The sequence below is a fragment of the Pituophis catenifer genome, unplaced genomic scaffold (genome assembly GCF_029215685.1).
Source record: "Pituophis catenifer annectens isolate HBS135680 unplaced genomic scaffold, rPitCat1.0.hap2 SCAF_15, whole genome shotgun sequence".
Classification (NCBI taxonomy): domain Eukaryota; kingdom Metazoa; phylum Chordata; class Lepidosauria; order Squamata; family Colubridae; genus Pituophis; species Pituophis catenifer.
The window spans coordinates 3,721,182-3,734,305 of record NW_027256895.1 but is presented as its reverse complement, the minus strand read 5'-3'; the positions used below and the strand labels follow the sequence as shown (position 1 = coordinate 3,734,305).

At 45.7% G+C, this 13,124-nt stretch overlaps 1 protein-coding gene across 1 annotated transcript in view; it reads right to left on the bottom strand.

The window, feature by feature from the left end:
* The window catches only part of IPO4 (importin 4), a 47,733-nt gene that overhangs the window by 19,719 nt on the left and 14,890 nt on the right, over positions 1-13,124 (bottom strand). The window contains exons 11-20 of the mRNA XM_070953964.1: positions 12,614-12,667; positions 12,402-12,511; positions 11,515-11,623; positions 9,490-9,619; positions 8,577-8,690; positions 7,792-7,905; positions 6,184-6,307; positions 5,112-5,223; positions 1,445-1,563; positions 614-691 (exon numbers count right to left, since the gene is read on the bottom strand). Of these exons, the coding sequence (XP_070810065.1) occupies positions 614-691; positions 1,445-1,563; positions 5,112-5,223; positions 6,184-6,307; positions 7,792-7,905; positions 8,577-8,690; positions 9,490-9,619; positions 11,515-11,623; positions 12,402-12,511; positions 12,614-12,667 (1,064 nt within the window). The remainder of the gene's footprint in view (positions 1-613; positions 692-1,444; positions 1,564-5,111; positions 5,224-6,183; positions 6,308-7,791; positions 7,906-8,576; positions 8,691-9,489; positions 9,620-11,514; positions 11,624-12,401; positions 12,512-12,613; positions 12,668-13,124) is intronic.

The window sequence follows — 13,124 nt, the reverse complement described above, 5'->3', positions numbered from 1 at the left end:
TTAGGCATGAAAGCCAGCTGGGTGACTTTGAGCCAATCACCAGGAGACTGGGAATTCTAGTATCACCTTAGGCATGAACGCCAGCTGGATGACTTTGAGCCAATCACCAGGAGACAGGGAATTCTAGTCCCACTTTAGGCATGAAAGCCGGCTGGGTGACTTTGGGCCAATCACCAGGAGACAGGGAATTCTAGTCCCACTTTAGGCATGAACGCCAGCTGGATGACTTTGAGCCAATCACCAGGAGACAGGGAATTCTAGTCCCACTTTAGGCATGAAAGCCGGCTGGGTGACTTTGGGCCAATCACTAGGAGACGTGGAATTCCAGTACCACCTTAGGCATGAAAGCCGGTCGGATGACTTTGGGCCGATCAATCTCTCTCAGCCCAGCCTGCCTCACAGGGTTGTTGTTGTGTGGAAAAAAAAAAAAACAGGAGGAGCAAGGAGCATTATATATGCTCGCCCCTTGAGTTATTTATAAAGGTGGCTTAATAACATCTAATAAATAAATAAATAAATAAATAAATAAATAAATAAATAAATAAATAAATAAATAAATAAATAAATAAATAAATATAGAGAATTTAAGAAAACCCGCAGAGATCTGAGTTACCAGATGCTGGCGGCGATTTCTCCCAGGGCTATGCAGGCGTCTTCCTTCTCGTCCATAAAGACACTTCGAACGCACATCCTGGGGGGGGGCAGAAGAAAAGCTGAAGCCCGCTCACCTTAAAATAGCAGAGACCGCGAAACCCCGACCTCAAATGGAAGTTTCTAGTCCACATGAACACTTTTATGTTTCTAGTCCACATGAATGCTGAGGACATTTTTCCGAACAGGAAGATAGCGCCCAGCGACAGGCCGTCCTCGACTTCACGACCACCGCCAAGCCCGACATTTCGGTGGTTAAGTGTGACCCTGGTTAAGGGAGTTTGATCTCTGTTTTACGACTTTTCTTGACAAAGTTGCTAAGCGAATCGCTGCCGCTGTTAAATGAACAACACGGTTGTGAAGTGAATCTGGCTTCCCCACCGATTTGGGCTCGTCAGAAGGTCGCAAAAGGGGGGGGGGGGGATCACGCGACCGTCATAAAGACGAGTCGGTTGCTGCCAAAGCGTCTGAATTTGGATCTTGGGACCGTGGGGATGCCCATTAAAGTGTGAAAAATGCTCATATTTCACTTTTTTCAACCCCGTCGTTAACTTTGAACAGTCACTAAAGGAACCGTTGTTAAGTCGAGGAGTATCTGTACAAGCTCAGAAACTGGGAAGGAAGGTAACAAAACTTGCACTCGTGCCCTTATCCTGCATCTGTCCGTCCCACGAAAAAAGGCGCAGCTTTTTTTTCAGAGGACGAAACGAATTTGAGGGACAAAACCAATTTTTGTGGGACGAAACAAATATGGGACCCCAATAAACCCTCATCCCGGGATGAAGAAAATTACCCCAAGGCATCCGAGTCTTCTTCATCTTCCTCGTCGGTAAGAGTTTCTTCCCCTTCCACCTCTGCTTCCTCTTCCTCGTCGTCAAATAACAGGAAGGAGTTTCCCGAATTGAGAGGGGGCTACGAGAAAAAAAAAAAACAATAGCGACTTTGGTTAGCGACGATCCACTATCTTCGTCAAATATCAAAGCAGCCCAGTGGGTTAGAATCCCGAATCAACGTATATCCACGAGGCCCCTCGGTGGGTTTGGGAATCGAATCAGGTTTGATATCTTTCCTGGCTAAAATTAATCCCGAGAAGGGGTGGGATTCTACCGGTTCGGACCGGTTCGGTAGCTTCGACGATCGGCTGGGAGCAAACCGGTTCGCTCCGACGATCAGCTGGGTCTGCCTGCCTGCCCACCCTGTGCTTTACTTACCTATATCTTCGCAGCTGATTAGCACGGCAGAGCGGATTGCCGCCCCTCAGCTGTTTTAATTCCCTAGCGCCGTGATGGCGAACCTATAGCACTCGTGCCACCTGTGGGACACGGAGCCATATCAGCGGGCAGCTGAGCGTTGCCCTAGCTCAGCTCCAGCAAGCATGCGCATGCCAGCCAGCTGATTTTCGGGCCTTCTGGGCCCACCGGAAGTCAGGAAACGGGCCATTTCCGGCCTCTGGAGGCCTTCCGGGGTGGTGGGGAAGGCCGTTTTCACCCTCCCCAGGCTCCTAGAAAGCCTCTGGAGCTGTTGTGGCTCCATTACCTGAGCCTGTGTCCTCGGCAGGAGAGGACTCCAAGAGTGAAGGAGAGGAGTTGGCAAGGCCTCCTTCTCCAGGACCCTCCTCTCTGGCAATGCCTTTGGTGTCCGCCGAAGGGCAAGAGATAGGGCCAGGGCCAAGCACGTCCACGCAGCCACAGGTGGACAGTGATGAGGGTAATGAGTCTTGGCTGGATCCTCAGCAGTGTCGCAGAGATAAGCGCGTGCAACAGAAGAAAAGGCGTGCCAGAGATTAGGCTGAGTCACTGGACCACACCCCACAGGATATAAAAGGGGGTGAGGTGGCCATTCAGACTCTGTGACGGACAAAACTAACTACTATCAAGTCACATTGCATCTTTGGAAACAACATTATCGGCCTTGGATTTATTTTACGAACTGGACAATTCTTGACTGTGGGTATTTTGTTTATTGAGTAAAAGTTCTTGGCAAGCAGCTACTGGGTTGCTGCCAAGAGTCTTATCAGAAGGATTGGTTGTCTGCCAGTTTATTTAACCCCCGGCTGTCTGTTTGTGTGCGTGTGTGAGACGGGGACAGAACAGGAGCCTGGGGAGTGGGAAAAATGGGCCTACAGGGCCCATCATGCCATTGCGTGCCAAAAGCGGGGGAAGCGCGGGGGGTGTCACGTGGGCATGCATGGGGGGGGATGGGGCGCATTGAATTATGGGTGTAGGCACATGCGCGCGCAGCCCCCCGGGGCCCCTCCGCTTTTGGCACGCAATGGCAAAAAGGTTAGCCATCGCTTCCCTAGCACTAACGCGGAAGGTGATTTTTCGTTGTTAAACCGGTAGGATCCCACCACTGATCCCGAGACTTAAGATTTCAGTTCCCCTGCGGACAGAAGTGAAAACCCGAGTTTTAAAAAAAAACGAAAACAAAAAGGAAGATTGTGTAGCAAATGTAGGAAATCTGGGCGACTTAGAAGCAGAATGAGAATGAAAACAATGGGTAGAAGGGAATATTTGTAGCTTAGGGTTGAATCGCGGGGTCCTTGGGGGGGGTGTCTCTAAGCTGGTTTGTTTTCTCGCGGACGTCTCGTGAACCAACTCGGTAACAATATCAGTGCTATGGGGGATTGCGGAATGGAGGAGGAAGAGGAGGACTGTGGGGTTCTTGGTGCTCTCTGAGCTGATTTGGTTTCTCGCGGACGTCTCATGACTCAACTAGGTAACAATATCAGTGCTACGAGGGAGTAGGGTTTGTGGAGTGGAGGAGGAGGAGGAGGAAAACTGTGGAGTCCTTGCTGCTCTCCAAGCTGATTTTCTCGCAGACATCTCATGACCCAACTAGGTAATAATATCAGTGCTACAAAGGTTTGCGGAGTAAAACTGTGGGTGCTTGGTGCTCTCTGAGCCGATTTGGACGTTTCAAGACCCAATTAGATAACAATATCAGTACTCCGAGGGACTACGGTTTGAAGACTGGAGGACGACGGTGGGCAACTTTGGTGCTCTCTGAGCTGGTTTTCTCACAGACATCTAATGACCCAACTAGGTAACAATATCAGTGCTACGAGGGAGTAAGGGTTTACACAATGGAAGAGGAGAACTGTGGGGTCCTTGGTGCTCCCTGAGCTGGTTTTCTCGCCAACGCGACGTCTCACGACCCAACTAGGTAACAATATCAGTGCAACAAGGGAGTAAGGTTTGCAGAATGGAGGAGGGGGAACTGTGGGGTCCTTGGTGTTCTCTGAGCTGGTTTTCTCGCGGACGTCTTATGACCCAACTAGGTAACATCATCAGCGCTCCGAAGACTGCTCCCTCCCATTCTTTACTGCAGGTTGATAAATATTTTGACAAGTTTTGGCTCTACAGACAGAATCGATATTTAAGGAACGAACTGATTGACTACAAATGCAGGAGTCGAAATTTAAAGGAAATTTAAATTTAAAGAAATTTAAAGGAAATTTAAAGGAAACAACTCCAAGAAGAGAACGAAATTCCCAAGACACATCAATTACAATTTCAAACCAAAAAATTCTTGAAAATAAAAGCAGGGGGAGAAGTAATCCTGAAGAAGAAAGTATTATTGATGAAGGACTGGAAAAAATATAAAAAGAAAGAAAGACTGGTTATATTTGGGAGATTCTTTTATGGTGTTAAAAGGTTTAACTAAATTTGGATAACTTTTTGAACTTTATCGTAGTTTTAAAGTATTGAAGTTTAAAGATGGCTAATTTAAAAATTAATGGATAACTTCTTGAAAGTTTTGAAACTTATATTTTGGAGAATGTTTTCTTAATGTATGAAGCAGGGGAAAAAATATAGAAAGAAAGAAAGATCGGTGATATTTGGGAGATTCTTTTATGGTGTTAAAAGGTTTAACTAAAGTTGGATAACTTTTTGAACTTTATCGTAGTTTTAAAGTATTGAAGTTTAAAGATGGCTAATTTAAAAATTGATGGATCACTTCTTGAAAGTTTTGAAGGTCATATTTTGGAGAATGTTCTCTTAATGTATTGAGAGATTTTAAAATGCTTAAATTAAGATTATAGTGATTTTTTTTTCTTTATAAATGTGAAATGTGATAGGAGAATTTATAAAAGGAAGGTTGAAGTAGAATTTTTAAAGGGGGAGTGAACGAGTGTGAGAGAGTTTTGAATCCTGGAGTAGTTAGTATATTTTAGCTTATGTTTATTAAATGCTATATTCTGTTTTTGCTCTGGGAAGTCGAGTGGGGGGAGTTGGGGAGGGGGGGTTGGGGGGGAAATGATGTATAATAATTCATTTTGTATTGTTTGGTTATTGGAACATAAAATAATAAAAACTTTTGTTGGAAAAAAAAAAAGAAGAAGACTGCTCCCTGAACCTCAAGTGCGATTCGAAAGACTAATTGGAAGACCGGTTGGACTTCAACTCCCAGAATCCCCCAGCCCTGCACGGCGGGGGTGAGGGGGGGCGCCGTCTCACCTTGATGCCCTCGGTGGATTTGAGGGAATAAATCAGAAGCGTCGTTATCCGAGGCAGGTACGGGGTGATCGAATCCCCCATGACGTTCGCGAGAGAGCTGAAAAGGCTGTACCTAAAAGGCGGCAGAAGATCCTGGCTTAAAAAAAAAGGCTCGTTTTGGGCGTTGGCAACCCCAAAAAAATTAACATTACAGGTCGTCCTCGACTTACAATGATCTGTTCAGTGACTATTCGAAGTTACGACAGCACTTTAAAAAGTGACGTGACTGTTTTTCACGCTTCTGCTGTCAGCAGCATCTCCCCCCCCCCCGTGGTCACGTGATCGAAATTCTGACCGACTCGTATTTATGACGGTCGCAGTGTTCCGGGGGGGAGGGTCATGTGATCCCCCTTTGCGACCTTCTGACGAAGCCAGATTCACTTAACAACCATGTTAACTTGCTTAACCACCACAGTGATTCGCTCAACAATAGTAGTGAGGAAGATTGTAAAACAGGGCAAAAATTTACTTCACGGATGTCTCGCTTAGCGATGGAATGTTTGGCCTCGATTGTGGCCATAAGTCGAGGACTACCTGTACACTGAGAACATTCTCCCACCCCCACCCCCGCAGCGGACAAAGGTCCTGGGGTCATGTGATCACCATTCGCAACCTTTCCAGCCTCATGGGGGACGCTGAATTTGCTTAATGACAGTCTGATTCACTTAACGACCTCCACTTACGACCGATCGCTTAGTGACCGTTCAAAGTTACAGCGGATCCCACAAAGCTACTTACAACCCAGATTTGTGAGGAGAAAGAGTCCTTTTAACAAGCCCATAATCCCTTGCGGAGTGGAGTCTGGGCAACTGAATGGAGCCAGCAGAGTGTTTTTTAATGGCCAGATGCCTTTCCTGTCACCAATACGGAGTTTTGTTTATTCTCAGGGTGCCCAGAAGGCACCTTCAAACATGGTGACAATTTCCCATCACTGAAAATTCACCCGTATACGGTAGGCTGGGGTTCAAAAGGAACCCGAGACGAGAGGGGAAAAGTCACCACCAGGTGACGGGGACGGCCCTGACATACTTACGTGCATCGTCGCAAGTCTGGGTCGTCCACTCTGTCGCAGAGGTCCAGTCCAAGCTGGCAACACTTCTCGGAAAGCGGCCGGAAGATGTCGTTATCCAGGACGTTGGCAAGGATAGCCATTGTCTCTGCGAAACGGAACAGGGAGGCGTGGATAAATCAGAAATTTCTCGGCCGCGGCCATTTTGTGCCGTGTGGACTTCATCTCCCAGAATTCCCCAGCCAACAAACCAAACGCTGTTCGCTTAACAACGGCTGCTTTCCCTGAGTGACCACTGCAAAAAAGGGTGTACTATTGGGCCGGTCACATAATGGGCAGGTTCCATTATGGCCGTAACTCGAGGACTATCTGTATAGACAGGTAGCCCTCGACTTAAGGACTACAATTGGGCTCAAAATTTCTCTTGTTAAGCCAGACAGTTGTTAAGTGAGTTTTGCCTCATTTTACGACCTTTCTCGCCACAGTCGTTAAGTGAATCCCTGCCATGGCTCAGTTAGCAACATGGTTGTTAAGTGAACCTGGCTTCCCCGTTGACTTTGCTTTGTCGGATTATGTGACCCCGGGACACTGCAACCGTCATAAAGTGCAACGGTCGTAAGTGTGAAAAACAATCTTGTCATATTTTCTTTTTTGAACTTCAAACGGTCACTTTTTGATGGGGAATTCTGGGGTTTTTCTATTGTTTTTAAACGTTGTACGCCGCCCAGAGGGACTGTGAGTTGGGTGGCCACATAAAACTATTTAATAAATAATATAATAAATCTTTATTTTATTTTTTTGGCAGTGGTTTGCTCTCTAAGCTTGTTTCAATTTAATTTAATTCAATTAATTTAATTTAATTTAATTCATTTTAATTTTTGAACATTTCATTAGCTGACTAAGTAACATCATTAAATGGATTTTCTTGTCCTGGTCTTCTTTACCAAGATAGATAGATAGATAGATAGATAGATAGATAGATAGATAGATAGATAGATAGATAGATAGATAGCATCTATCTATCTATCTATCTATCTATCTATCTATCTATCTATCTATCTATCTATCTATTAAAAGGAAGAAACAGCTGCGATCACACACATTGCTCCTAGAAGCACGAAGCCGAAAACACCAGCCTGAAGATGACGAATGAGACTTCGTCGAAACGTTGCCAAGACACCTCCAATTTTACGCGGGAGAAAACCCGAATAACCAAAGACATACATACATACATACATACATACATACATACATATATTTTTTGAAGCTCTGAAGTACATTTAATTTCATCACTGATTTTAATTGACAAAGTAGCATATATATATATATAAATTAATGAGAAATAGGACAAAAAAAATTCCTGATGATGTAACCTAGTGTGGTAACGAGACGTTCAAAAATTAAATTGAACCAAGCTTGGAGAGCAACCCACTGCCAAAATCTAAAACCAGAGCTACAAGTATTTTCTCTTATTTCATCATAAATATTTTTCCAGTTGCACGATGAAGACCTTAAATGGGCTTTTTAAAAAAATTATTAAGTTATTTTGGAAATCTTATAAGCCAAAAGGCCGGGTACCCGATGCGTTTCATTTTAACGACGGCCGTAAGGGTTGTGAACGTTTTTCCATACCGACAGATTGTATCTGGACGGGCCTGAGTTCTTCCCGCGTGGTCAGCATGTAACTGGTCAGGTGCTCCATGATGGCTTGGAAATACGGCAGGAGAGATTCCTTGGCAGCCTGGGCTGGAGATCACAAGGGATGAGGATCAGCAGGGGACGGATTCCACCGGAAAGGATCTGAGGAATCTGGGGCGTGCATACTGCCTTGCTATAGACAGATCTGTGAGCCAGTTTGGTCTAGTGAGGAAGGCACAGGGCTAGAAACTGGGGGACTGGGAGTTCTAGACTCGCCTTAAGCAGGACAGCCGACTGGGTGACTTGGGGCCAATCACCAGGAGACAGGGAGTTCTAGTCCTGTTTTAGGCATGAAAGTGACTTTGAGCCAATCACCAGGAGACGGGGAATTCTAGTCCCGTCTTAGGCACGAAAGTGACTTTGGGCCAACCACCAGGAGACGGGGAGTTCTAGTCCCGTCTTAGGCACGAAAGTGACTTTGGGCCAACCACCAGGAGACGGGGAGTTCTAGTCCCGTCTTAGGCACGAAAATGACTTTGGGCCAATCACTAGGAGATGAGGAGTTCTAGTCCCGTCTTAGGCACGAAAGTGACTTTGGGCCAATCACCAGGACATGGGGAGTTCTAGTCCTGCCTTAGGCATGAAAGCCGGCTGGGTGACTTTGGGCCAATCACCAGGAGACGGTGAGTTCTAGTTCCACCTCAGGCGTAAAGGTGGGCCAGTTCCTCTCTCAGGGTGTATGCGCATTTGGGTCTGTGTGTGTCAGGAGATCGGCCTACCAATGGCTCCGATGGCGCTAACTGCTAGCTCCTTGGTGCGGGGAGTTCCGGAGGAGGTCAAGGTGTCGAGCATCCTCTCCATCAGAGCTGGCAAGTAGGGCGCAATCTTGTCTTCTGTTGGGAGCAGAGAGAAATTTGTTAATAATTCAGCTATCATGTCACAATACAGGTAGTCCTGGACTTCTAACCGTTCCGTTTAGTGACCGTTCGAAGTTACAACAGCACTGAAAAAAGGGACTTTATGACCGTTTTTCACACTTAATGACCGTCTGGAGCATTCCCACGGTCACGTGATTTACATTCGGATGCTTGGCAACGGGCTCACATTTACGACGGTCGCAGTGTCCCGGGGTCACATGATTCCCCCTTCTGACAAGCAAAGCCAACAGGGAAGCCAGATTCACTTAAGGACCATGGGACTAATTTAACAAACTGCAGCGTTTCACTTCACCAACGCGGCCAAAAGAGTCGTAAAATGGGGCAAATTTCTCCCTTAGCAACCGAAATTCTGGGCTCAATCGTGGTCATTAAGCCGAGGACCACCTGTACAGTTCAGAGCCACATTTTATTGTGTTTCTCGACGTGGGTCGCTTTAAGAGAGGCGGACTTCAACTCCCAGAATTCCTTAGTCCGCATAAAAGAATTCTGGGAGTTGAAGTCCTCCCCTCTTAAATTTCCTGCAGTAGAAGAACACAGCTTGAGGGCTTATGCTAAAACCTTTTAGGTGGTTCTCAATGTACGACCGTTCGCTTAATGACCATTGCAAAAAAAAAAGTGTCATAAAATCGGATTGGTCACACAAACACTCGCTTAATGAACACAATTCCAGGCTCAATGATGGTCGTAAATCGAGGACTACTTATGCAGGCCAGAAAACTGATTTATTTGGAAAACTAAGTTTTGGGAGTCTCACCCAGATTCTCCACAAAGTTCTCCAGAGCGTAGTAGGCCTTGGCCAGGTGGGTCGTGTGGGCCAGCTGGACCCCCTCCAGGTAGCGCAGCAGGAGGGGCATAATTTCATCCGAAAAACGAGCGATGTCCGGCTACGGTTAGGAAAGATTAAAAAAAAAAAAGAGGACAAAATTTAGCAACTCGATAAAAACTAAAGCATGGATTTTATAGGGCGAGCGGTCCTCGCTTTAACAGTCCTTTCTTTAACGGCCGTTTGAAATTACGGGGCCAAAAAAAAAGGGACTGAAGACCGGTCCTCGGTTTTATGACCGTCGCAGCTTTCCCGCGGTCGCAGAATCACAAACTGGGAACTCGGGAACTCGTTCACCCAAATTTTGATCCTGTAAAGTGTGAAGATGTTGCACCGGTCGTAAGTGCGAGGACCGGTCGTCCCTTTTTTCAGGGCTGTCGTAACTTCGGTCATTAAATGAATGTTTCCAAGTCGATAATGACCTGTGTGGATTTTTTTCATTTTTAAAAAATGTGAAGCCAATGAAAAGTCTATTTTTGGAATCAGGCAGCCCTGAAATCTGAGAAATAAATATATTAAATAAATTAATTAATTAAATAAATTAAATAAAAAGTCCATGAATTGGTTTTGCGACTGAGGTGAATATTTCTTAATTTACTTTAATTTAATTTAATTTAATTATTTAATTTAATTTAATTTAATTTAATTTAATTTAATTATTTAATTTAATTTAATTTAATTTAATTTAATTTAATTATTTAATTTAATTTAATTTAATTTAATTTAATTTAATTATTTAATTTAATTTAATAACTTAGTGAAATTTAATAATGTAATTTAATCTTTTAATTTAATTTAATTATTTGCGAGGACTGGTTATCACTTTTTTCAGGGCTGTCGTAACTTCGGTCATTAAATGAATGTTTCAAGTCGAGGATGACCTGTGTGGGGTTTTTTAAAAAAATTTGAAGCCACCAAAAGTCCATTTTTGGAATCAGGCAACCCTGAAATCTGAGAGATAAATATATTAAATAAAAACCCAACGGATTGGTTTTGTGACCGAGGTAAAATTTTTCTTTCTTAATAACGGGATTCAAACTTTGGATTGCAGGGAGACGTGAAGCACAGGATGCATCTGCCTGCAAACGGGAGCTTCGAACTTGGAGGGCATAAAGAGAAACATTATTTAATACTAGTCCCAAAAGTGGTTTTTTTCAAGAGGCAAACTGGACTTTCTGGTTTTTCTTTGAAGACGTTTCGCTTCTCATCCAAGAAGCTTCTTCACCTCTGACTGGATTGTGAGGAACGATTGTGAGGAAAGAGTGGCCTTTGTCTTTTAAATGCAGATGGACGGCTGAAATAAATCCTGATGGGTTTCTTCTATGTCGTGCCCTGCGGTTGTGAAGTGGTTGTTTTGTTTCCCCAATGTCCAGATCTGCACAAGGCTCCCTGCACTGGACTGCATAGACCGCCTGAACGACTCTCTAAAAAAGGATGCAAATGACCAGATGTCTCCAAGGAGTATTAAATCCTTCCGTCCTCCATCACCCAGTCAGAGCTGAAGAAGCTTCTTGGAGGAGAAGCAAAATGTCTTCAAGGAAAAACCAGATGCCTCTTGAAAAAAGCATCTTTGGGACAACCATGACCTGGATGATGACTGAGAAATTTTGTTTGTTTGTTTATTTGTTTAATGACTCCTTAATCCCTTGCGGGGTGGAGTCTGAGCAACCGAACAGAGCAGAGTGTTTACTGGCCGGATGCCTTTCCTGTTCGCCAATGCGGAGTTTGCAGCAGATATATTCTCAACGTACCCAGAGAGAGAGAGAGAGAGAGAGAAAGAAATATCTGCCTCTACCTAGGATCGAACTCATAGCCTCCTGATTGTGAAGGCGAGAGCTCCACCTCTAGGCCACCTGGATGACCGAGAATCTCCATGGATATTTAATAATAGCTTAACTTTTAATTTAATAAGTAGTCATTATTCAAATGATAAACTGCTTTCTCCTTTCACCTCACCTGCAGATTCTCGGAGAACTGGCCCAAGGCGAACAGTGCCGCATTGCGTACTACCTGGCTGTCGTCCGTCAATGCTCGGCACACCACCTGGAGCATGGGCTGAAGATGTCTGTGGAGAGATGGACATATATGAAGGAGACCAGAGCATCTCAAGAGAACCCCCGAGCCAAAATCGGGTTGGGGTTACGATTTACGGCTGTGATCTCCCTTATAGCCGTTAAGTCGAGGACTGTGTTCTGTCCCCGTTCCACTCACGCACCCCCACAGACGGCCCGGAGTTAATAAGCCACACCACAAAATTCTTTGAAAATAAAGCTGGCAGCAACCCAGTGGCTAGCTGCCAATTCAGACTTTACTCACACAAAACAAAGATTAGACTGCCAGCATTCCGATAAAACAGGGAGAGTTTTCAACAATACAAGGATTAATCCAAATGCAGTCCGATAAAGCAGGCAAAGTCCAGTAACGCAGAGATCATGGATTATTTCTAGTTTTTGCTCGTCACAAACTGAATCAGCCACCGCACCCACATTTATACCCTGTGGGGTGTGGTCCAGTGACTCAGCTAATCTCTGGCACGCCTTCCCCTCTGCTGCGCACGCTTCTCCCTGCGCCTCTGCCGAGGGTCCAGCCAGCACTTATCTCCTTCGTCGCTGTCCACCTGTGGCTGAGGGGACGTGCTTGGCTCTGAGCCTATCGTTTGGCCTTCGGTGTCCTCCGGAGGCATTGCCAGAGAGGAGGATCCTGGAGAGGGAGGCCTTGCCAACTCCTCTCCCTCACTCTCAGAGTCTGCATCTGTCGATAGCCCAGGCTCAGGCAACGGAGCCACAACACTCTGCCTGTGATTGGAACACAGGGCCTGATCGCAAACTGACCGGGTTACGTACTTGTTACGGATGTGATCTCCGCAGCCTTCGGCCAGCACCGCCAAACACATGAGGCCGGCCTTCCGGTGGTAAGGGTTGGGGCTCAAAAGCGCTGGTTCCATTAGAGGGGTCTGGAGGGGGGGGGCAAACCGACAGGAGTGCTATTAAGGCCTGGCTGACCCCCTTTGTCGTCATTTTGAAACCCACCGTCCCAAAAAAATGTTCCTACTCACCAGCTGGGGGAAAAGCTTTTCGGGGGGCAGGTATAGCGCCAGCATGTCAATCACCTGTTGGGGGGGAAGGAAAACGAAGGTTTGATGGCAGATCCTATAGGGCAGGTGCCTCCAAACTTGGGAAGGTTAAGACGGGTGGACTTCAACTCCCAGAATTCCCCAGCCAGCATAGCTCTGCTGGCTGGAGAATTCTGGGAGTTGAAGTCCACCCGTCTCAATCTTGTCAAGATTGGAGATTCGCTGCTCTAGATTCTCACGTGACCCTAAACCATAATCTGCTGTATTCTCTGTTTTGGGCATGGTGTAATCATAGCTCTGCTGGGAATAAGCCAAGATTTGTGGTTTATTGCGCTGGGAAAACTCCACCCGTTGAATCGCACTCCACAAACTGCCGATTGCAGTGTAGCAGTCTTCAAAGTTTTGTACTGCAGCTCTGCTGGGAATAAGCCAAGATTTGTGGTTTCCTGTGCTGTAGGAACTCCACTTATTGAATCACACCCCACAAACCACT